This window comes from Myxocyprinus asiaticus, chromosome 29 (assembly GCF_019703515.2).
Source record: "Myxocyprinus asiaticus isolate MX2 ecotype Aquarium Trade chromosome 29, UBuf_Myxa_2, whole genome shotgun sequence".
NCBI lineage: Eukaryota > Metazoa > Chordata > Actinopteri > Cypriniformes > Catostomidae > Myxocyprinus > Myxocyprinus asiaticus.
In genome coordinates this window covers 10,862,347-10,887,695 of record NC_059372.1, presented here as the reverse complement: position 1 = coordinate 10,887,695, position 25,349 = coordinate 10,862,347, and the positions used below count along the sequence as shown (strand labels likewise).

General features: G+C 40.9%; 1 protein-coding gene across 1 annotated transcript in view; it reads left to right on the top strand.

Annotated features, from left to right (window-relative positions):
- The first annotated feature begins 2,351 nt into the window (after window positions 1–2,351).
- vwa5b1 (von Willebrand factor A domain containing 5B1) overlaps window positions 2,352–25,349 on the top strand; it is a 59,941-nt gene continuing 36,943 nt past the window's right edge. The window contains exons 1-7 of the mRNA XM_051662830.1: window positions 2,352–2,490; window positions 3,166–3,324; window positions 5,924–6,143; window positions 6,271–6,419; window positions 6,671–6,802; window positions 15,884–16,008; window positions 22,472–22,648. Coding sequence (XP_051518790.1) covers window positions 2,352–2,490; window positions 3,166–3,324; window positions 5,924–6,143; window positions 6,271–6,419; window positions 6,671–6,802; window positions 15,884–16,008; window positions 22,472–22,648 — 1,101 coding nt within the window. The remainder of the gene's footprint in view (window positions 2,491–3,165; window positions 3,325–5,923; window positions 6,144–6,270; window positions 6,420–6,670; window positions 6,803–15,883; window positions 16,009–22,471; window positions 22,649–25,349) is intronic.

Sequence of the window (25,349 nt, the reverse complement as noted above, 5' to 3'; positions counted from 1 at the left end):
GTGTGGTGTAGTGGATAGCACATTGAATTGTGGAATGGAATGTTGTGGGTTCAGATCCATCCAGGGACAATGTTATCTGTGTTTGTTATGTGAGATCTTTGGGTTGTGCGGTGGTAGCCATGCTGGTGCTTGGCCCCATAATTGCTGCTTGCAGAGAGTTACTTTTAAAGTTTATTATTTTAAAGTACTGTACATTACTTTGGTTACATAATACATAATTTGAAAATAATAATATTTATTTAGAATCAAATTTAAACATTTATTATGTTCATGTGTACATTTGTTTGTGTTTCTGTGGAAGCTGAAGCTGAAGCGACAACAACAATGAAAAAATGATGAAATTTAGATTTTTTTTTTCATTGATTCACCTGAAAAACAAAAACTTTTCTGTAAAAATTGTTTCAGAAAGTAACTTAAAAATAAATAAATTAGTAAGGTGATTACTTTCCCCGTAGATTAATCGGTAAATTAATTAGATTACAATTTAAAGAAGTAATTAGTAATTTGTAGTGGATTGCTAGTAACTTACCCAACACTGGTCACTATATAGGCCTAAAACTACTACAGTATAAAGCACTAGATAGGAAAAATAAAATAGTTTAGATAATTTGAAGGAATCTAATGAAAAATTTTGTGAATGCATACTGAAATCTCTCACTTCTTTGCAAAAATTAGCACAGTTTGAAACATTATTGAGACATTTGTCTGTATTCACTCTTCCTTGCTGGCTATGAGAAAAAAGTCAGACATCTCATTGGTAATTTTTCATTCCTATGGGTTATACAGACTGAAAACCTCCTTACCAGAGCATTAAATCATTATAATTTGTTTTAACAATATCAATTATTGAAAGCAAAGATGTAAAGATACTGATTTGCAGCTTATAACCCATTGTGATTTTGTGTTCCTTCAGTCTGAAATTGTCTGTGTGCTGACCACAGGTAGAAACTGACTCATCAGTACTGCATCTGTTAGTGTGCCAGTAGTGTGTTTGATGTGGCAGAGGAGTACGTTCCCTTTGATGGTGTTGAACCAGACCTGTTTTCAGTGTGCCAGAAATCTGCCTGTGGGAAGAGGGGTGAAGTAGACCTGCCAGAGGTCTTCATTTTGACATGCGAGAGGCATCCAGAATGATATAGATAATGCTGTTGTCCTACTAATAAAGACTGTTGTCTTTATTAATGCGACAGGCATGAGGGCAATAATGAATGATATGTGGCATCTGTGAATATGAATGAATTGTCCCCCCCCCCCCCCTCTGTGGGTATTGTTGATCCAAACCTGTATGACTTTCTTTCTACCTTGGAACACACAAGGAGATTTTAGGTAGAATGATCACACTGCTCTTTTTCATACAATGAAAGTGAATGGTAACAAGGGGCTGTTGAGCTCAACATAACAACATAACTAAAAAGCACCATAAATGTGGTCCATACGACTTGTGCACTTGACTTTTCTTCTGAAGTCATATAATAGCTTTGTGTGAGGAACAGATGGAATTATTTTTTTTTTTTTAAAGTCTTGCACTTTGTGCATGCAAAATATGCCATATGGCTTTAGAAGACTTTGAATATAGCACAGAAATAATGTGTGCTACTTTGATGATCCTTATTTGTCCATTAAAGATCTTGGCAGCCCTGGTCACCATTCACTTTCATTGTATGGAAAAGATAGTTAAACTCCACTTTTTGTGCTATATTACAACATTTTCTGAGTGTTAAACATTAGTTAACATTTGCAAGGAATGTGAAGTTAGTTGAGAAAAGTTCTAGCATCATTTGTTTCCAGATTCCACAAGTTTGGTTTAAAGAGTTTACCCAAAAATGAAAATTCTCTCATCATTTACTCACCCTCATGGCATCCCAGATGTGTATGACTTTCTTTCCTCTGCTGAACACAAACAAAGATTTTTAGAAGAATATTTCAGATTTGAAGGTCCAAAAAGCACATAAAGGCAGCATAAAAGTAATCCATATGACTCCAGTGGTTAAATCCATATCTTCAGAAGCTCTTTTGAAGAGAGGTTTTTAAATCCTTCTTGAAGACCTCCACAGAGTCTAAATTGCGAAGATACATATGCATTGTATGGACCAACAGAACTAAAAATCTTCATTTGTGTTCAGCAAAAGAAAGAAAGTCGTACACATCTGGGATGGCATTAGGGTGAATAAATTTCATTTTTAGGTGAGCTATACCTTTAAGTGTCCAAACAGGATCACTGTATGTTTATAGATTTATTTAATTTTATGTTTATAGACATTCTGCAAGATATGTGCTAATTTAAAACATTGTTTCAATGTTACCTAGTCTTTTTAGGTAAATGCTACTTCTCTCTGGGCTCAACCATCATCATGCCAGGCCTGATCAACATGAGCAAACGCAGCGCTCTGCCTCTCAGTGTCTCAGACATCGCCTCCTGTGTCAGGGGTTACACCCTGGCAATGACGGCTTCTTTGACCTATGAAAACATTGAGGATCACTCTATTGAGGGTGAGTATGCTGTGTTATATAGGCAAGCGCTGCTATTACTTGTGCTCATACTTAGGTTTAGGGATTTGCACAAAATATTAAAATTTGGAGTGTAACTCATCCACACCGTCTGTGCTATGGACAAGAATGATACTTCAAATCATGAGGCATGTTGCTGAGAGGTGCAGTCCCAATACTCTTGGATGGAACTTTTTGTAGATGTCTCATAAAACATGAGACAGGGTATTGAATCCAGCTTATGATGAAAACCAAAATTGTGATTCTTAGCCTCCAAAGTTATTTTGAAGGAAATGCATCACGCTTCTTATTATCATTGTAATACTTTCTCAAAATCCCCAGTTGTGGTGTTAGGATGCCCTAAAGAGAGAAGAAACACTTTCCTTCCCCTCACCTCCCCCCAATCCAAACCTTATCAGCTATGTGTGAGAAGTGTGAAAATGTCACTGGCAGATTGTTGCTCTGCGGTCTCCGGAGCCATATTGACTCACAGAGATTGAATTGTGCAGTGGTCAGTGCAGAAAGCACTAAAATGAAGGACTTAATTTCTGTCAAGTGCAAAATTCACTTTGTGTAAAGATTGGTTTCTGCCACTGCATGCTGTAATAAACAATGACTTCTCAATAAATGTGATAAATCACTTTGTCTTTTCTAATCCTCTTTTTGTGACTCATGCAGGAATCTTTATATACCCTGTGGATGAATGCAGTGTGGTGGTTGGGTTCGAAGCAATGATAGGCAGCCAGATAATAACCGTGCAGGTCAAAGACAAAATGAAAATCGATGACTGTTGTTTTGATTGCTGTAATGCTAATGGAACCTCTCAGAGTGGAGGTGGTAAGATTGCACACTCGTTTATAATGCTTATCCAAGATACTGCATATCTCATTTTTGATTCTCAACTAAAAATGAAGTCATAGTGTCTACCCTGATGAAAAGACCAGTTTAGATCAGCATGAATTGACATACTGGTCCAAGCTGGTTTATATTGGTTAGTGCTGGTCGATTTCCCGATTTGATTCAATTCCGATTCACAAGCTCATTCCGATTTATATATGATTTCATTAGATTCTGATATAATGGTTGTTCTGCTTACATATGAAGGAAAGTCTCTCTCAGTTAATGCTGTAAATTATACAGGGAACTTCTAAATTGGAAAGCCTACATTACGAAAATATTAATTAAAAAAATTATAAACAGGGCCCAAACTTTGCAATTACATTGCTATTTATGAAGTAATTTTTAATAATAAACAATGATATAAACTTTAAAAGTAAAAGATTGATCTTGGGATTTTAAGAATCGATATTGGGATCATTCAAATGAAATTAGCAATAAATCGGGAAATTTTTTTTTTTACTCAGGCCTACTGTTCACCAGCAAAACTTAGCCAGCAAGGTCTTGACCTAGGAAGTTGATTGACCAAGGAAGCCTTGCAAGATAATCTGGTTAAAGGAATATTCTGGGTTCAATGCAAGTTAAGATCAATCGACGGCAGTTGTGCCATAATGTTGATTATCACAAAATTAATTTAGACTCGTCCCTTGAGGTAACAGTGTGGCACTTACAATGGAAGTGAAAGGGGCCAATTCTTTTGAGAATTTAAAGACAGAAATGTGAAGCTTGTTATTTTATAAAAGCACTTGCATTAATAGTGTATTATTTAAGCTGTAAAGTTGTTCAAATAGTTTTACATGGGATTACATGGTTTTTCGATGTTATGTCGTGATGGCCATTAAGTTGTAAAATTGGATATAACTTTACACAAATAAGGTTAGTAAGTGATTTTAGCACACTAAAATAATGTTAAAGGGGTCATGCCATTTAACTTGATATTTTGACATATAAGAGATCATTCTACTGTAGAAACATACTGTAAAATTCAGAATTCAAAACTTAGTGCCCAATGCAATAAAAGCATTTATTGAAACCAAGCTGCAAAAATGTCTCATTCTCTACTTCTGCAATTTCCCTACGTTGGGTGCTCATTAATTCATGACTGCCTCTACAGCAACAACATCAACGCCTACTTAATATCAGCGTACCTTGGCTCCACCCACTGGCACTCAGTTCGAAACAGAGAGCAAGAGAGAGAGCAGGACAAACAGGCCTAGTGTGGCCTAACTATTCCTGAACACCAAAGGGGACTATTCTCAATACAAATCTGGACTATTTTCAAATGAAAATTTTGAAATATTTTTGTATATAAAAATGCACTGGACAAACGTATTTGACCATTGACATGTATCTTGCACCGCTTTTAAAAGACGCAGTGTCAAGTTACAACTTTAAAGAGGAGATGCCATTTTCTGTCATTCAGCTGCTTCCTCTTTCTGTTTTGAGCACAAACTGCTCAACAAACGGTTCTTTCACCCATCTGCGCTATTTTTAATTGTTGGTGTATGTAAACAAGCACTAGATAGGCTTTAGTGCATGATGATAATGTATGTGTGTGCATCTTCATTGTGCTTTGGACAATGTACGTATGTATGTTTTTTGGCTCATATCAGCGTGGATTGCTTGTGAACCAGTCATAATATGATTTAAGCTTTGCAAAGAAACTGTTATTAAAGGATGGGGACCCGATTTCAAAACCGCAAGTAAACAGTTTCATTTATGAATATTTTAAATGTTGTGACTGTTTGATAGTTAATGCCGCTGGTGTGCTTACAGTGTGCATTATTTGTCAACCCTGAAATTTAGTTTTATAATGTTGTGGAGCTTGTTCATTCTTTTCTGATTGGGTTTCAAATATAGCTGTATCTGAGGGGCTGCATGATATTAGCCAACCATAACAGAGTTACGCTGACGTTAAAAGGAATCGCTGAGGCCAAAACTGATATTTCAGACATAGGGGCCAGAGACAGGGTGAAAAATGATCATATACTATGAAATGATGACTGTTTTGGTGCAAAAAAACATACTAACATTATCAGTGGACCTCAGGGAAGACAAAATTATAAAAAAGACTCTGTCATGGCTCCTTTAAGACACACATTGTTTATATTTTGTCACTATACTTTTGAAACAGTATTTTAACGTTTACAGATTGGCCCCATTCACTTCCATTGTAAGTGCCTCACTGTAACCTAGATTTTGCTGAAAGAAAAGGAGGGACGAGTCAAAATAAATTTTTGTGGTAATCAATATTATGCCAAAAAGTCTGTTGATTGATCTTAACTTGTATTGAACCCAGAATATTCCTTTAGTTTAGGAATGAAAAAACCTGTTGTGAATACCAGCATACCAAAATTCCCATGCTGAGTACCAGCATCCAAAACACAAGATACAGTATGCTGGTTTCCATTTTTGCTTTTCAGCTGGGATATGCATCTAGTTTTGTTGAACACAAGATTTTTTTATGTTCTTTTATTGATGTTGTTTCGTTGGCAATACATTTAAGAAGCGCAGCTGAGTCATTGCAATTCTGCTGCAGGACATCTAATTCTGGATGAAGATCAGGAGAGGACAGTGCTAGTGGTCAATTTGGGGGTCATTCCTGCTTTGGAGACCATCAATATACTGGTCAGCACCTCCTCTGAGCTGAGCACACTTCCAAACGGTGGAATTCGGATCACCTCACCTCCCATCTGCTCTCCGAGGGTCCAACGTTCTGTCAAAGAGGAGCAGGCGTTTTCACCCAGCACAGCTAGGAGGTACCAGAGATTTGACTTTTCCATCACTTTTTGAGTCATATCATGCCTCAGCTCTCACAATGGTTTAATACACTTTATGAAATTGAAAATGAATCTGTGAAATTATGTAGTTGCTGATTTGTCTCAGGATGGATAGGCACCATTGTGCATTAGGAACTCATGAGCAGACAGCTTCGGGTGTGTGTTTGGCTTCTCTGTTGGAGGAAGAGACCATCAATTCCATCGACTACGAGTTCAACTTCCAGCTTGAGATCAGAGGCCCATATCTACTGGCAGGTTAGTAAAATTGGAATTCAAGGCAACCAGACTGTAGCTTGAAAGCCCTCGCAGAGCTTAAAAATGAGTGAGAGAAAGGTGATAGATTCTACATTGAACATTACTAGAAAATCTACTACATTATTTCAGCACAGTAGTTGTATGAAGTATGTATCTTCCTGTTGGGGTTGCATAGCAGTCTAGTCCTTGCATGTGGTCTTACATCTGTTGCTCGTGCTTATTTTAGATGCTTTAGAAGTTTCTCTGTGCAGGTGTGGAGAGTCCCTCTCATGCCATCCGGGCAGATGCTGACCCCTCGGCTCGCTCTGCAACCAACATTGTGGTCACACTGGCAGACAAGTACACTTACGACTGCCCCGTGGAAATATTGATCTACCCCAGTGGTGATAATTCTATACATATGTTTGTTTATTTACTGTATACTATGATGAGAACTTTATACTGACTACGCTTTTTAACTAGTCTAATGAGCATCACTTTTACCATTGTTATACTTGGGGTTAGGGATTTTTCAAAAACCACTAACACTAAGTATTCAATGATTCAATGAAATGAATGATACAGTACCTCCAATCATGGAAAGTGAATGGACTTTTTCGCCTGTTGGGTGATAAAACAGCTGAAAAAAATCCCATAGACTTGCATTGGAGGACACTAGCCATATTTAAGGACCAGAATATCATAGAGACTATTTTGACTTGGGCCAGCAACCACCCACAACACCCTTGCAACACCTAGGCAACCACATAGCAACACGTTAAAACCCCTCAGAAAGCATTAGCAATGCCTTGGGAAAAGTTTGTAATCTTTAGTTTACTATCTTAGAAAAAATTGCATTTAATTGGTTTTAAATAGTAGGTACATAATAAGAGATGCTCCAGTATAGAGCGCAATACACTCTATGCGCATCCTCGGTGCAGAATGATGTGCTTCAATGTAACCAGAGTGCTTGGAGTCGCTTCAAAAGTGTTCACACATACTGTATGTTTTTAATATCAGATGAAGATCCACCATTATGCAACACATGCCGGTTAGGGTTAGGTCTAACATATTTTATTGGATTGTGGTGGTTTTATTTCTTTTAGAAAATTATTTTACTCGGCAAACATTTGTGAAGAGATTTTTAACAAAGTCAATCCTGAATCAGTTTTAGAGTTCTTATCGAAAATAATTTTAAAAAATCTTATATAGGTTTTTTTAATCACTCTACCTTTTAATATATTTTAACTTGTTCTTCACCATGAAAATAGCTTTGGCGTAAAATCACTAACTAAATAACTAAATAATTAACTAACTAACGCTTCAAAAGTGCATAACTGGAAGATTATTGTGGGTGCACAACATGTAGTTTATGGCAACAATCGTTTTTTTCTTCTGCAACAGTTTACTAAAGCAATCCGTTGACAGTCAGACACCCCACCATATTTGGCAACAGACTCCATAAAAACACAGCGTTTAATCTGTCCACAACATCTTACAAATAAACCTGTGGTCTATGCATAATAACATCATGGTTACTTGTGTAATCTCCGTTCCCTGATGGAGGGAACGAGACGTTGTGTCGATGTAGTGACACTAGGGGTCACTCTTGGGAGCCCGAGACATCTCTGGTCTTTGATAAAAGGCCAATGAAAATTGGCGAGTGGTATTTGCATGCCACTCCCCCGGACATATGGGTATAAAAGGAGCTGGTATGCAACCATTCATTCAGGTTTTATGCTGAGGATCCGAGACAAGGTCTAGCCATTTCAGCGGGTAGTTCAGCGTTGTGGCAGGAGGGACACAACGTCTTGTTCCCTCCATCAGGGAACGGAGGTTACACAAGTAACCAAAATTCCCTATCTGTCACTCACTCTACGTTGTGTCGATGTAGTGACACTAGGGGTCCCTATACGAAATGCCACAACTGGCTGAACTGTGTTACGTGAACTGCCGGTGTGTGGCGGGCAGACCACTGTGTGCCTCGTAGCCAGCACACCAGGTCAACACGTAACCTCCCCCAACATAGTTATGAGTGTCGAACGGCCCTTTGGGGACAAGTCGACTACCCAAAAGATAGAGACAGGCTAACCCAGTCGTGGCCTCTTTTCCCCTTCTTTTTTTCCACTCCCTAAAAAAGAAGGGGGATTATCCGACTGGGCCGCCAGGTCTAGTCGGGGGGTGTCCCTCCCAAGGGGAAGACACCGCGGAGACCACACCTCGCCCAAAGAGAGGGGAGGATATTTAAGTGGAAAAATACGTACTAGGAGTTACTACAAACATGGAGACTGGGGCAGAGGGGCTCTGCCCAAGGAAGACACAGTTTGCCAACAGGGAAACGAATTAGCAGAAGATATACATCACATGGGGTTAACCTTACAGGGAACCGCCACATGCGGAGCACCTACCCCAGAACAGGACTCTTAGTTAGCACGTGTACTGGGCTGGCAGCGAGTCTCTCCGAAAACTCGACTGCCACAGGGCTCGGAGGAAGTCAACCAGGGAACAAAGTTTGTGAACACTACTGGGAATTAATGCTGCACATCTTCAGCTCAAAAGGAGGTGGTAGGCGCTATGTGCAAGCGATACACCCGGCCGGCTATCCCAGGCTTATCCGCTTGTATTGCGTGCCACTACCTGGGATGAAACCAGTTCCACCTGGAGGTTGTAGAATCTTGCAAAGGTGTTGGGTGTTGCCCAGCCTGCTGCTCTGCAAATGTCTGTTAGAGAGGCACCCCTGGCCAGGGCCCAGGAGGCCACTACACTCCTGGTAGAATGGGCTCATAGCCCTACCAGGGGCGGCATGTCCTGGGCGTGATATGCCATAGTTATGGCGTCAATGAGCCAGTGGGCGATCCTCTGCTTGGAGACAGCACTGTGTACCAAAGCAGAGAAAGAGCTGCTCAGAGATCCTAAAGCTCTGCATGCAATCCAAATAGATGTGTAAAACGTGCACTGGACACAGCAACGACAGGGCTGGGTCTGCCTCCTCCTGGGGCAGCGCTTGCAGGTTCACCACCTGGTCCCTAAAAGGGGTCTTGGGAACCCTGGGCACATAGCCCGGTCGGGGTCTCAGGATCACGTGAGAGTAGCCCGGACCGAACTCCAGGCATGTTTCACTGACAGAGAACGCTCGCAGGTCTCCTACCCTCTTGATGGAAGTGAGCGCAGTCAGGAGGGCAGTCTTCTAGGAGAGTGCCTTAAGCTCGGCTGACTGCAAAGGCTGAAAGGGGGCTCTCTGTAGACCCTAAAGAACTACAGAGAGGTCCCATGAGGGAACGAGGCACGGTCTGGAGGGATTCAGCCTCCTGGTGCCTCTTAGGAACCTGATGATCAGGTCGTGCTTCCCTAAGGACTTACCGTCGACTGCGTCGTGATATGCTGCTATGGTGGCAACGTACACCTTCAAGGTGGAAGGGGACAGCCTCCCTTCCAACCTCTCCTGCAGGAAGGAAAGCACTGATCTGACTGCACATCTCTGCGGGTCTTTCCGTCGGGAAGAACACCACTTAGCAAACAGATGCCACTTAAAGGCATACAGGCGCCTCGTAGAGGGGGCCCTAGCCTGAGTGATCGTGTCTACCACCGCAGGACATGGAGATTCCAGAGGTCTGGTCGTGGGTGCCAGAAAGAAGGTCCTTCCTCAGGGGAATTTGTCCATCCTTACTTAATACAGGGTCTGTGTAAGTAGGCACACTGGGGGAAATGCATATTTGCGCAGGCCAGGGGGCTAGCTGTGTGTCAGCGTGTCTATGCCGAGGGGGCCCTCGGTCAGGGCGTACCAGAGCGGGCAGTAGGAGGATTCTTGGAAGGCGAACAGGTCTACCTGTGCCTGTCCGAATCGACTCCAAATCAGCTGGACCACCTGAGGGTGGAGTCTCCAGTCTCCCCTGAGGGTAACCTGCCATGACAGCATGTCCTCTGTAGTGTTGAGGTTGCCCGGGATGTAAGTGGCTCGCAGCGACTTGAAGTGCTGCTGACTCCAGAGGAGGAGACGGCGGGCGAGTTGTGACATACAATGAGAGCGCAGACCACCTTGGTGGTTGACATATGCTACCGTTGCCGTGTTGTCTGTCCGAACTAACACGTACTTGCCCTGGATCAACGGCCGAAATCTCCGCAGGGCGAGCAGAATTGCCAACAACTCGAGGCAGTTCATGTGCCAATGCAGTCGCAGGCCCGTCCACAGACCGGCGGCTGCGTGCCCATTGCAAACAGCGCCCCAGCACGTTTTCGAGGCATCCGTCGTGACCACGACGCGCCTGGAGACCATTTCTAGGGGAACACCTGCCCGTAGAAATGAGAGGTCGGTCCAAGGGCTGAAAAGATGGTGACAGACCGACGTGATGACCACGCGATGTGTCCCGTGGTGCCATGCCCATCTCGGGACTCGAGTCTGAAGCCAGTGCTGAAGCGGTCTCATATGCATCAACCCGAGCGGGGTGGCTACCGCTGAGGATGCCATATGCCCCAGGAGCCTCTGAAAAGTTTCAGTGGAACCGCTGTTTTCTGTTTGAATGCCTTCAAACAGGCCAGCACCGACTGGGCATGCTCGTTCATGAGCTGTGCTGTCAAAGAGACTGAGTCCAGCTCCAAACCGAGGAAAGAGATGCTCTGAACCGGGAGGAGCTTGCTCTTTTCCCAGTTGATCCGAAGCCCTAGTCGGCTGAGGTGTGAGAGCACCAAGTCCCTGTGTGTGCACAACATGTCCCGAGAGTGAGCTAGGATTTGGTCATCAAGATAGTTGAAAATGCGAATGCCCACCTCCCTTAACGGGGCAAGGGCTGCCTCAGCGACCTTCGTGAAGATGCGAGGAGACAGGGACAGGCCGAAAGGGAGGACCTTGTACTGATACGCCTGACCTTCGAATGCAAACCGCAGGAAGAGTCTGTGTCGAGGAAGGATCGAGACGTGGAAATATGTGTCCTTCAGGTCTACCGCCGCGAACCAATCTTGATGCCGGACGCTTGCCAGAATGCGTTTTTGCGTCAGCATCTTGAACGGAAGTCTGTGTAAGGCCCGGTTCAGTACTCGCAGGTCCAAGATTGGCCGCAACCCACCGCCTTTTTTCGGTACGATGAAGTAAGTGCTGTAAAAACCATTCTTCATCTCGGCCGGAGGGACAGGTGCTATCGCGCCCTTCCGTAGGAGGGTAGCGATCTCCGCACGCAAGATAGCAGCATTTTCGTCCTTGACCAAGGTGAAGTGGATACTGCTGAACCTGGGCGGGCGCCTGGCGAACTGAATCGCGTAGCCGAGTTGGATGGTCCGGATCAGCCATTGTGACAGATTGGAAAGTGCAAGCCACGCATCCAAGTTCTGCTCAAGGGGGACCAAGGGGACAATGTCGTCAGATGTACCAGCAGGTGGGGTCTCGCGGCGGGGCGGAGCTCGAGGTGCCACACCACTTCATGGCCGTGCTGAGTCTAGGGACATCGAATCAGGGAACGGAGATTACACAAGTAACCATGATGTTATTATGCGTAGACCACAGGTTTATTTTTAAGGTGTTGTGGACAAGGTAGTCGTGATGACGACTGTGCACACCGGGTATGTGACCCAGGGAGGAAGGAAACCACTCTTTTGCTGAACTGTTGGGTACCTCAACCACTTCAGCATGTGGCAAAATCAAACAAAAGGGCAACAAAAGATTTTCCACCCGGCCCTCCACCGGGGGATGGAGTGGTCTTCTTACCAGCTCCAGGTGAGTGGGTTTCGTTGTTCCTGGGTTGCCCGTCTCAGGGGCGCTTAGCGGCCGACTGTGAGACGGGTGGCCTCTGCTTCCTGCGGTGGGCTCCACGCCGGGACTGGGCCGAAGGGGCGGGCTGCGGCGGAGTCGGTGCAGTCACCGCAGGGGGACGCCCTTGGTGACGAGCAGATGGGAACAGATCTTGAGTTGCGCTGGGGCAGAATATGCCAGATAGCCTCCGTCTGCTGCTTCACTGCCGAGAACTGCTGGGCGAAGTCCTCGACGGTGTCACCGAATAGGCCAGCCTGGGAAATGGGGGCAGCAAGGAACCGTGTCTTGTCGGCCTCACCCATCTCGACCAGGTTGAGCCAAAGGTGGCGCTGCTGGACAACTAATGTGGCCATCGTCCGCCCGAAAGACCGCGCCGTGACCTTCATCGCTCGGAGAGTTCCTGCATCAAATCTGGGGCGGAACTACCCTTGTGCAGTTCTTTCAACGCCTTGACTTGGTGGACCTGCAGGAGAGCCATGGCATGCAGGGCAGAGGCGGCTTGTCCAGCAGCGCTGTAGGCTTTAGCCGTCAGGGATGACGTGAACCTACAGGGCTTGGACGGGAGCTTAGGGCGTTCACGCCAGGTGGCGGCGCTCTGCAGGCATAGGTGCACCGCGAGCGCCTTATCCACCGGGGGAATCGCTGTATAGCCCCTGGCCGCCCCGCCATCGAGTGTAGTGAGGGTGGGGGAACTGCGGAATCAGGGCCGGGCAGTAAGAGGTGCCTCCCACGATTTCGTCAGCTCCTCGTGCACTTCTGGGAAGAAAGGCACTGGAGCAGGGCGTGGCTGCTTTGAGCAGCGCTGCGAGCCCAGGAACCAATCATTGAGCCGCGAGGGTTCAGGGGAGAGTGGAGGGCATGTCTGTCATTTCTGCATCAGCCTGTGACTGGGCAATCATCCCCGAGAGGGGGAGCCCAGCTGAGGCTTCTGCGTCCAACTGGACAAGCCCGCTCTCTGATGCTGCGCTCGAGAGCTCATCATCTTCGCGGGCTCCGAACAAGAGGCCAGACTCGCCGTGAGACGAGCCGGCGGACTCATCCGGAAGCCCGACTGGGGCTTTCTTACGAAAGCAAGCCACAACCGCAACGTTGCCATGGTCATGTTCTCGCAGTGAGAACATGAACCATCCACAAACGCTGCCTCCGTGTGGGTCGCGCCCAGACACGAAAGACAGCGATCATGACCATCCGAAGTTGAGAGATAACGACCGCAACCAGGAATAACACACAATCGGAAAGGCATCTTTAAAAAGACGCGTCTTTAAAAAGACGTTCCGTGTGTGCCGCTCTTTTAGAGAAATATACTCTTTTAGAGAAGAAAACTCTTTCAGAAAATATATTCTCTTTTTTCTGCCAAAGCACCCAGGGGCGTTCTCTGCAGTGCACCAGTGCAGAGGAGGGAGAAGCCGCTGAAATGCGCCGTCAGATCCAGCAGTGTTGAATGAAGAGTAGAAATTCATGACCGTTTGGCTCCGAAGAGAAAATCTGAATGAGTGGTTGCATACCAGCTCCTTTTATACGCGTATGTCCGGGGGAGTGGCATGCAAATACCACTCGCCAATTTTCATTGGCCTTTTATCAAAGACCAGAGGTGTCTCCGGCTCCCAAGACTGACCCCAAGTGTCACTACATCGACACAACGTTGAGTGAGTGACAGATAGGGAACGGGAATGTTGCTTACAGCAAGCGATTTAATTCCGATAATGAATAAAGTTGGATCTCTCAATTACTCCTTTTAAAAACACCACAGCTAAAAATATTAAACTCACTAGATTGTTGTTGGTCGACTAGTGCAACATCCTGTCCCATTTTTAGGTTGAATTCTGACTGCATGTTTTACACCTGTCAGTAACCTTTAGTCAATCAAATGCTCCCAACAGCAGACTTCAGTAGCTTTTTTGGTGGGTATAAGTCTAACAGATTGAATTCCTCTTGTATTATATTTTTGAGTTTATGTGTAGCCCCAGTTTCTTGTGAATTAAAAGTTCACCTTCTGTCTGCGATACCTGGCCAAGCAACACGCAGACACCATCCGTAACTTGGAATGACCTGATACCGATACAGCTATTGGAATCGGGTACGATACCACGCTCATGTTCTTGAACTTGTAATAATGCTCCGACACCAAAAACCGATACCATCTGACGTACAAATGTCATCCTGTTAACATTCATTGTGATTGTTAAACCACAAAGGCTGTGATTTAAATATATAGTCAATAATAAATATATAGTTTGCATGTGCTGCACACTTTCAAATATGAGCACTTGTGAATGTGTGTGGAGCTGGTATTGTGCCAACGTTGTACCCTTTAGAGCTCCTTGGCTCATACACAGAAAACATGTTTTTTTTTTTTTTTTTTTGTGGAGATATTTGGTCCCCATGTGGACAGACAAACCAGTTAACAGCCACACACTGTCCTGTGTTAACTGGACAATAGAACCTTTCCAAACCAACTAGTACTAATCTTTTCGAGTGCCTGAAAGCCTCCATCCTCCATGTCCAAATGTGAGCTGGTTTATTAAATCAAAAGCTATTGAAACATCACTCCCAGGTCCACAACTATAAAACAATTTCCTGGGCTGCAAGCCCTATTTACTTGCCCTCTTCCATTTAAATCTGAGCCCCCATCCCTCTATATTTCCCTGCCCACCCTATCATACATCTCGACCATCTCTGGTGGTGTCTGCGAGGCATAAATGAGTATCATAAGCCGCCTCGATAGATGTCTCACTCTCCAGTTGACCCAAGGCCAGTATTGTGCAATTTAATTCATCAGAGAGCGTGGCGGCATTGGCACCCCCATCACAACACCAGTTTTGAGGAAGCTACTTTAAATCTATAGCTTCCCAAACTACATATAATTTAAAGCACTACAATCAAGCTACATTTAAAGTATTTATGGAGGCAATATGTTTTAAAATTCTATACAGTAGATAATATAATCTAGTGTATAATTATATTATATAATCTGGGGTGTCAGCATTAAACTTAAAGTGATATATTTACACTAATTTTAACTAAAAAACTAGAGAACATCCTAATTACCTAAAACATATTGAATAATTGCAGAATTTAAGTATATATTTCTATAAAAAATAGAAAATGTAAAATGCCCAGCAAGGACTGAATCAATGAATCATTTTTTTGAACAGGTTCATTTACATGAACAATACGAACAATCAGACTTTCCAATGCTTCGTATGAGAGTGGATGTTTTAGGTGAGCATGCTTGATTATTACAGGATTTTGCTCGGCTGTAAAGATGTGTTCGCTAAATCTGGTTTATTGTTGCGCTACACAGCTACTCGTTCACGCTACACCACAACTCATCCAATACAACTGCAGTTTTCAAAAAATACCGCCACCAAGGTAATCCTTCATATACAGTTTTAATGTAACTCATCTTTAGGGCCATTCACACTGAATACGTTTTGTCCATGTAAACATACGCTAGACGGATGTCTTTTACAGCTGCGACGTGTCTCATTTTTTTTCAGCGTCTCACGTCAGAGTGCCACGTTTTTTAGACACTGTCAAATATAAGCACTTCAACATTTTAAAAATGCGGCTTGAGACACCTGCATTCTGTTCTATTCATTACGGTGCATCTAACTCTTTACTTTTTTAAAAGCAAGAACATGTTCTTTTGGCCCCTTTGGCTGTCATAATTCTGTGTTCTACCTTCACACTTGGTGCGCACCTTTGGTAAATGGAGAGAATAATTCTTCCTCCCTCTGTGCAGAGCCTCATCTGCCACATATTCTCATTGAGGACGGGGACATGACACCAGAGGAATATGATGAACACCTTAAAGGAAGGAGCGACTACATCAAGGCCACGAAGAAGGACTGCAGTAATGAGAAGATAGTAAGTGCAAGAATTGAGACTAGATGAATAAGAGAGCGGGACCACGTTTACATTTAAATCATTTTCCAATTATAGGAATGTTCCGGTTCAATACAAGTTAAGATTAATCTACAGCATTTGTGACATAAGGTTGGTGAAGGTTGAAAATATTTCCCAATTGTCCCTCATTTATATATATATTAAAAAAAGCAAAAATCTGGGTTACAGTAAGGCGCTTACAATGGAAGTAAATGGGGCCAGTCCATAAACATTAAAAAAACACACACAGTTTCAAAATATCGACCCAAGACGTAAACATTATACAGTACTGTGCAAAAGTATTAGGCACATAAGATGCTTCACAAAAACATTTGTCTTAAGATGGTTATTTATATTTTCAGCTTTAGTGTGTCAATGTAATGATGAGTCAGCGGAGTTGAGATCCATATGCCGCTTTTAATAACAATAAACGTAGTAATACAGACAGGCAGGGGTCAATCACCAGCAACAGTAATATCCAAGGTAATCCAGAGAGGTAGACAATAAACAGGCAAGAGGTCAGGGCAGGTGGCAGACAATCACAGTTTATATCCAGGTAAACAAGGCCGTAATAGTAAGCAGGCAGCAACGGGTCAAAACAGGGTGAACAGTCAAGGATCATACACAGGTAATGCAATAAACAGAGAATGCTCAGAAATGTCAGCCAAGGCAAAACAAGACTTCACAATGAGAGCGAGTGAGTGTGAGTCTTAAATAGCTGAGTGGATTGGAAACAGGTGAACAGGTAATCATGGACAGGTACGGGGATTATGGGAAATGGAGTCCAGAGAGTTAAAGTCAATCAATAGGAAATATACATTTTAGACTCCCAAACATTTCTTTTACAAATAGAATAGAATAGAATAGAAGAACAGGGAGCCCTGCAACAGATGGCATGGTCCCCACAGAGCCTCCTACTGAATAATGAGTCAGTGTGGGATTACATGAAAAGACAGAAGCAAGTGAGACAGCCGAAATAGATAAAAGAACTGTGGCATTTCTCCAAGAAGCTTGGAACATCCTGTCCGCCAACAACCAAGAAAAACTGTCATGGGAAATTATAATAATTTACAAAAAAATCAGTAGCCTACTGTTTGAACTTTATAGTTTTCTCAGTGATGTTTCATCGTCCTGCGGATGGCACTAAAACCAGAAATGATCAACAGACTGTCTCCCTAACTTAATTTTATGGTGTTTGTTTTGATATGAATTGCTTGTATTGTATTCCTCACTTGTAAATTGCTGTACAATGTCTGGATGTACTGTAAGTCAAAGTCAAAGTCAAAGGAAAGGCTATTTATAAAGCACTTTCAAAATGCCAGTGTAGACCAAAATGCTGTACATTAAGTGTACAGCAAACACAATCTTACAATCTTATTAAAACACAATGGAATAAAACATTTCCAAACATAAAACCAAATGTAATGTCATTGAAACACTTTGCATACAGAAGCCTTACACAACAGGACAGCAGTGATTGGCCTTTCTGCAAGCTTCATGTGTATTAAAACTTATTGGAACTCATTACTGAGATCATTTTTATACTTTTAGTAAATAATATCATATTTGTTGTTATGTTACGTGGGGGCAGGGGTCCACGAAGATTTTGGGGTTATGAAAGGGGTCCCCGGTTGCTGGAGGGGGTAGAGTCACATGGGGTAACCACCTCGTGGTTCGTTCTTGGTGAGGCATGTGGTGAGTTGTGTGTGGATGCTGCGGAGAATAGCGTGAAGCCTCCACACGTGCTATGTCTCCACGATAATGCGCTCAACAAGCCATGTGATAAGATGCGCGGATTGACGGTCTCAGACGCGGAGGCAACTGAGGTTCGTCCTCTGCCACCTGGATTGAGGCGAGTCACTACGCCACCACGAGGACCTAAAGTGCATTGGAAATTGGGCATGCCAAATTGGGGAGAAAAAAATTATGGTAAGTTAGGACATCTATTGAATGCAAAATCGCTTGCCATTTCACGTTAACTTTCACCTCAGGAAAGAGTACCATTAAGTGGGAATGTTAGCGCAGATGCATGTTTCTCAGGAGCACAAAGCTTCAATTGCATTCTTAAGTGAGTGCTATTCCTCAACAGGAGGCAGTGAACATTCAGCCCTAATATGATCAGCAATGAATAGAGGTTTCTATGGAAACTGTCAAAGGTCTCCAGCACAGTCCATAGTGTTTCTAGCTGACGTGTGAGTTAACTTCGCCTCCTTTTTGGATGTATGCTCCTTAAATTAAATCTCAAAAATTCTGAAAACATGCAAGGTGAATCTGGGAACTTTAAAATATAAATAGATATTTTAATTCTGTTCTCAGCTCAAATATGCACGCTTGTTAAGTGTCTAGCTTAATTAATAATTTGCTGAAGTGAGCTCATCAAACATGCATTAAAGGAGTATTTCACTCAAAATGAAAATTATGTCATCTACTCACCCTAATGTCTATCAAAACCCATATAACTTTCTCTTTTCCGTGGATTTCAAAGGAAGATATTTAACCTCCTGAGACCCGAGTGTAACTGCTGTGTGCATTTTCCATTTCCCTTTTTGATTTGTAATGAGTAGCACCTAATTAACAAGCAATTTGTTCTAGAACAAATTGTTTTCCTAAAAATGTATGTCCACAACTAAGTTGAGAAATTTTAAATAATACCAAACTACAGAAAGTCAGATTTTTTTCATCAAATTGTTAATTATGTTTCCTGGAGTGTTGGAGACGTTACAGACATTACATCAGAAATGAACATAATTCATTCTGATTTAAATTAATGCCCAGCAAAGCATCATCCAATCACTGCCAACCATGTTAAAATAAAATTATACATTATAAATAATGAATCTATGTACTGATTATCATTGTCCCATGTCTGCCAAACATGTTGAGTGGTCAAAACATCATCTGCAGCTTGAAACTAAACTTTTGGTCGGATTTTAGGAGTGAATGGAATATAAGATGCTCCCTTGCTCTCTTGCTCCGTATTTAGGGAATGAATTAACCTCCAGTGTGCTGTCTGTCTGCAGTGGTCACAGAACAGTTCAAATTGCACCTTATTTTCATCCCAATTCCATATAAAGCCTCTGAAAGCAACATTTTTCAGCTTTTGGATGAACCCATTTACATTCTCAATGTGAAAATGCAGAAATATATAGGAATGCATTTACTAATGTTAATGAATGAAACTGTATTGTACAGTAATAACAAAATAAAATGTATATTAAAATGAAGCAAAATGACCCACAGATGTGTTAATGTCGAAAGTTATTCAAAATAGCTTTTTCAACTTTTGAGGGAAAAAATTCCCAAAATCCACATATGTGGACATCATGTTTATCAGCACGCTGACGTGCGAGAAAATAATAAATTTTTAGAGATACTACTCTTTACACCCAAACAGGTTTCAGTGAAAAAACTTAAAGAGGTTTCTTACCAATGCACTTTTGTTGGCTCTGTGCCTGTAGAAGCGCTTCAAAGAAATCCTTATTTAAGAAAAACCCTTCTTGTGAACAGTATTCAGTCAGTTTATATTAATTTAAATTATGCGTTGCAAATAGCGAAGCCAAAAAACAACGTCCACGCATGTGGATGCGGGGTCGCACAAGGTTAAAGCAGAGCTTTACTTTTACTTTATTTTTATGCTGATTTTTTTAATGATTTTCTGTCCTTTTGGGAGCTTGACAGCCAGTGGTCCCCATTCAATTTCTTTGCATGAGTGCAGACTTCCAAGAAGTTATTTAATGTACAATGGGCTAACTAATTGAAGCTTGACGTAAAGTGGTTGAAATACATTATTAACTTTAAAATACTATATTCAAAGCGGTTAACAGTATTCCAATTAGTGTTAAACCCTCCCACCTCCAGGCAATTGCACTGGACTTTTCCTTTGAAGGCTCTCCCACACATTAGCACATTAAGATTTAACTCTCAACCTTTCATTTAACATCTCAGGTCCTCAACCCCCAGGTTACCACTGCCCACGTTCTTTGAGAACTTGAAGCTGAAGTAAATTTGTATTTTTAAAGAAAAGCCTGTCTTTAAAGGAATAGTTAAAACAAAAAGGAATATTCTGTGATCATTTACTCACCTTCATATTGTTCAAAAGCCATATGATTTTCATGCTTTTGTGGAACACAAAATGAGATATTAGACAGAATGACATATTCAGTTACCATTCAATTTTATTGTATGGGCTCTCAAGCAAGAGTAAATGAATGAAGGTTGTTTGGGCAAATCTCATTAAACCTGTCCGAACCCTGTTTTATTTCACCCCAAAATCAACATAAAGAAATAAGCAGTTATATTTTGCATAAATAAAAATTAAGCATATCACTTCCTTAGTAATGTAATGTTATATATATATATATATATATATATATATATATATATATATATATATATATATATATATATATATATATAATTATTTAATCCTAATTGTATTTAAACATTATGGTTGTATTTTTTATACTGCCTTTAATTTATGATGATTTAAAACTGAAGTATGTAACTCGTTCAGTGTTAAAATACTTTCTCCTATTCCAGCTTAATATGCAGACAACTTTTAGTAAAACATTCATATGTTAATTTTCTCATAAACACTGTCTTCTGTTGCGCTATGAAAATCACTTTCTACGTTTTTTTTGAGTGACCCGCCCCAACTACGTTATTCAACCAATGGCGTGAGTTGAGGGCGGGACTATCTCTTTGTTTGTCCAGCAACAAACAGGGGCCTATACAGAAAGCTGTTTTGAAAACCAAGTTTATTTTTGCAATTCCGTTTGGTGGCGCTAGTTGTGCAGAAATTACATACTTCAGCTTTAAATTGCAAAATATAATTGTAATGAGAATCTAAGGAGAATCACCATTGATTCTCATCACCACTTACTCAAAAGTAAAACATCTGGATAAATAACAGTAATGAAAAATTGGGGGGGAATGTGTGATTATGTCATGAAATAATGTCACAATGCAAAAGGTCTTAACCTTTTAGGCTCGGATTGGCCAGCCATGAAAAAAGAATTATCAAATTTTTAATAACTACAGTCTTGACCAACACAAAATAGGTATTGTTTTAAAGCCTAGAAGCTCAACTTTACAATGTATGTAGGCATTTAACCAAAACTGAACAAGTGCTTTGAAATTTGTAGACAAATCAGAATGTTCCGTTTTTATCATTTATTAATAATTTTGCACATTACATATTATTGCAATCGGTAAAAACATCAAACTGATCCAATAGGCATGTGTCATATGTAGTTGGAAAGCTCTCAAAGAGTAGAATAACAGCAGCCTATTTGTTTTACTCACAGACAAAAATATATAGAGTAATAGCTACGTATATGTTTTTGACATACATGTTACATGTAAACAGGTGTTGCTTACAAGCCTCATTTGTGATTATAACTTCACGAAAAATAAATACAACATAAAATATTACATAGCACTTAGAGGAGGGGATTCCCATTAAAACAAGCCCATACACAACATAATCGGATGCATATATTATTAGATAATCCACACAAAGCACCATGTGCACACAGCACAAAATGTGCCAACTGGCTAAAAACACGTTAGCTTTCCTGCATCAGATGACTTCATCGAAATTATATAGATTGTTGTCCAGCGTCAAGGAACGCTAAACCAATCATATTAGGATTCTGCTCACTACAACCAGAGGTCTAAGTCATCCAAATATAGGCAGAGAGTATTGTTCACTCCAATTACATATGGCCACCAGATGGTGGTACCAAGTACATGACACAGACTCAATGATGGCTCATATGACACAGAATGGAACAGAATGAGATCTTGTTACTCATGCCTGCATGTTTTGGAGAGAGAGCATACCTTTAGTCATTATTGTATTTGCATGTGTAATTAGTTCTTATGTACAATTATTATGTTTTATTTGTTTGGAGAGGCTTTTGGACACTTGGATAAATCTTTAGACACAAGGATAAATAATTTTTGTAATGCTATAACTTTTGATTGCTTTGTCGTATAAACACAAAATTGTACTCAGTTCCAGTTGACATGATTAGGAACAGTTTTTCGAAGGTACCTTATTTACACCCTGAGATATATAATGTAAAATAAGAAAAACAAGAAAAAAAGTAAATATTTGTGTGATTTTTTTTCAGCAGTTTCTTAGGCTGAGTGTTATTATTTACCATAATCTATATCATTATTTAAGTTTTCTTTAAAATTATCCCAAACCATTTTTTTGTTTGTTTTTTTGTAGAGTTGTAAGACTTTCATTTAGTCTGTAAAAACCCTTATGTAAAATACCTGGACATGTTTCTGTGAGATGTACTGTTACATTTGAGTTTTTTACCATAATTGCTTTATTATGCAAGTCTTGCCCTTGTCACACTGACTTGGAAGATATAGTGCTTGTGTGATGTTGGGTAATGACTGCCTCTCTCAGTAGTCTCTCTGTGGTGTGTAGGTGGACATCATTCGGAAAAGGCTTCATAAAGACATCCTTCACAACCCTGTGGTCATGCTCAACTTCTGCCCAGACCTCCGCTCTACAATTTCTGACCTGCGGAGCATCCAGGGAGAATTCATCTTCCTTATTGACCGCAGTGGAAGTATGAGTGGGGTCAACATCAGTCGGGTCAAGGTAAGATACTTGCAAATGTGAACTCTGCCCTTCAGTCCCAATATGCTAATTAACTTTTTAAGACATTAACTTATTAAGTGGTTTAAGATTACTACAAACTGCTTTAGTTGTGTGGAATGGAACAGAACAGGGTTTATAAACACACAGTCAAAGCTTATTTACCGAAGAAGCTATTTGACGCCAGTCTCCGCCTCAGACAACCAATAGACCGTTCCATAGACTGCATATTGAACCCCATAACAGGTAATAGATGACTAAATTCATATTTTGATTTTGCACAATCACTTCAAACTGTACAATTAAGTGAATTGGTTCAAAACTCTGATTCAGTGATTAGTTTGTATGAATTAAATTTTTTTTTGTAGCCAAAAGTTTGGTAACACTTTACAATAAGGTTCCATTTGTTAACATTAGTTAACAAAATTAGTTAACATGAACCTACAATGAACAGTACATGTACAGCATTTGTTAATCATAGTTAATTTCAACATATAGTAATACATTTTTGAAATCAAAAGTTGTGTTTGTTAACATTAGTTAATGCAGTATGAACTAACTAACATGAACTAACAATAGAGCTGTTCAGCTTGAAGTCCAAAAACCCGGAAGAGAATTCGCCATGGGTTCCCTCTGGATTGCCAAAAACCCCCCCCCCCAATTTTTTTTTCAGTTGCCTCCGTTTCTGAGACCGTCATTTCACGCATCTTATCACCTGGCTCGTCGTGCATGACACCGCGGAGACTCTGCATGTGGAGGTTCATGCTACTCTCTGTGATCCACGCACAACTTACCACATTCCCCATTGAGAGCAAGAACCACTAATTGCGACCACGAGAAGGTTACCCCATATGACTCTACCCTCCCTAGCAACCGGGCCAATTTGGGTGCTTAGGAGACCTGGCTGGAGTCACTCAGCACACCCTGGACACCGTGACTCCAGGGGTGGTAGTCAGCATCAATACTCACTGAGCTACCCAGGCCCATGTATTCAGAGACTTGAACATTTTAAGTGTAAACTTTTTTTTTTTTGTGAAATAGCACCCCATTTTAGAACAACCAGCGAGTCAGCATAGTTGAACAAAGATTAAAAAAATGCTGTAAAAAATATATTGTGAATTGTTTGTGTATGCTACCTAATGCATTAACTAATGTTAACGAATGGAACCTTATTGTAAAGTGTTACCACAAATATACGTTCTATAGGTAAATATTGCTGTTTATTCCAATGTACTGTTACATTATTGGTACATTCTTTCTTGTTATTGTTTGGTAGAAAAGTGAGAAAAGCATTCAATGTTTTGAATCTAGTGGTGAATATATATTGAGATATTTGTTAAATATTTATTGTTTTTTTTTATGTGTTTTAGCTAGTTGCAAATGTGCTAGAAATCTAAATGTGTGTATATATATATATATATATATATATATATATATATATATATATATATATATATATATATATATATACACATAACACAGACATTTTATTGAACACATGTGGCTCTGAAATTCTGAACCAAATGTGTCAAAACCAGACCTTTTGAGCAGTGCGTTGAAGGGGCCATGAAATATATTAATCAGCTTGTTGCATTGAGTGACACAAGCAGCTATGTTAATTGAACACAGTAAGTGTCCATGCCGAGATTAGATATTTGGTGCACTCTAAATGTGTGAATGGGTGTGTGTGTTTGTGTGTGTGTGTGTGTGTGTGTGTGTGTGCTGATGGGGCCCTGAAGTGTGTGACGCACAAGACAGCAATGACTCACTGCAGTTTTGATTGAGGATGATCCTCGTCTGACCACACACACCAAACAGGCAGAATCTATAGGCTCAGGACACTCGAGCGGTAATATCTTTGACCCTGAAAGTGACTTGAACCACACTGAAATGTCAAATATCCAATGTGATCCCTCCTAGTAATAGAAGTACAACAGTAGTTGTCTGTAGTAAGATGGAGAGGAAATTAATTTAAAGGGACAGTTCACCCAAAATGAAAATTCTGTCGTCTTTTACTCACCCTCATGCCATTAAAAACCTGTGTGCTGTTATTTTCTTCCTTTGAACATAAAAGGAGAAAGATTATCAGTGAATAACATCTTAAAATTCAGTCTGTTCCTCACACAAAGCTATCGTATGAGTTCAGAAGACTTGGAATATAGCCACAAGTCGTGTGGACTACTTTTTTTGGTACTTTTATTGTGCTTTTGTGTCCTTCAAGCATTTTTGATGCTTGAAAACGCTCCAGTCCCTATTCAATGTGATTGCATGGAAAAGAGCAACATTTTTTAAAATGTTGCCTTTTGTCATATGAGTTAGGCACAACATGAGGGTGAGTTAATCACAGAATTAAAAAAACATTTAATCAAAAATGACAATTCAGTCATTGTTTACTCACCCCTTTGTAATTATATATATATATATATATATATATATATATATATATATATATATATATATATATATATATATATATAAATGTTGTGCTCAGTGATGTCATACAATGGCAGTTTATAGTGACTTGACTACCTCTTCAAGCTTCAAAAGAATGTAAAAGTATAATTCAGAAGTCTAATAAATTATTCCATGAGACTCATGATTGTTATGACAGCATATGATAAGGTTTGGTGAGAGACGAACCAAAATTGAATGTATTATTTAGTAAAAATGCTCACTGACCGTTGATCTTCTGTGTGTCACGGTT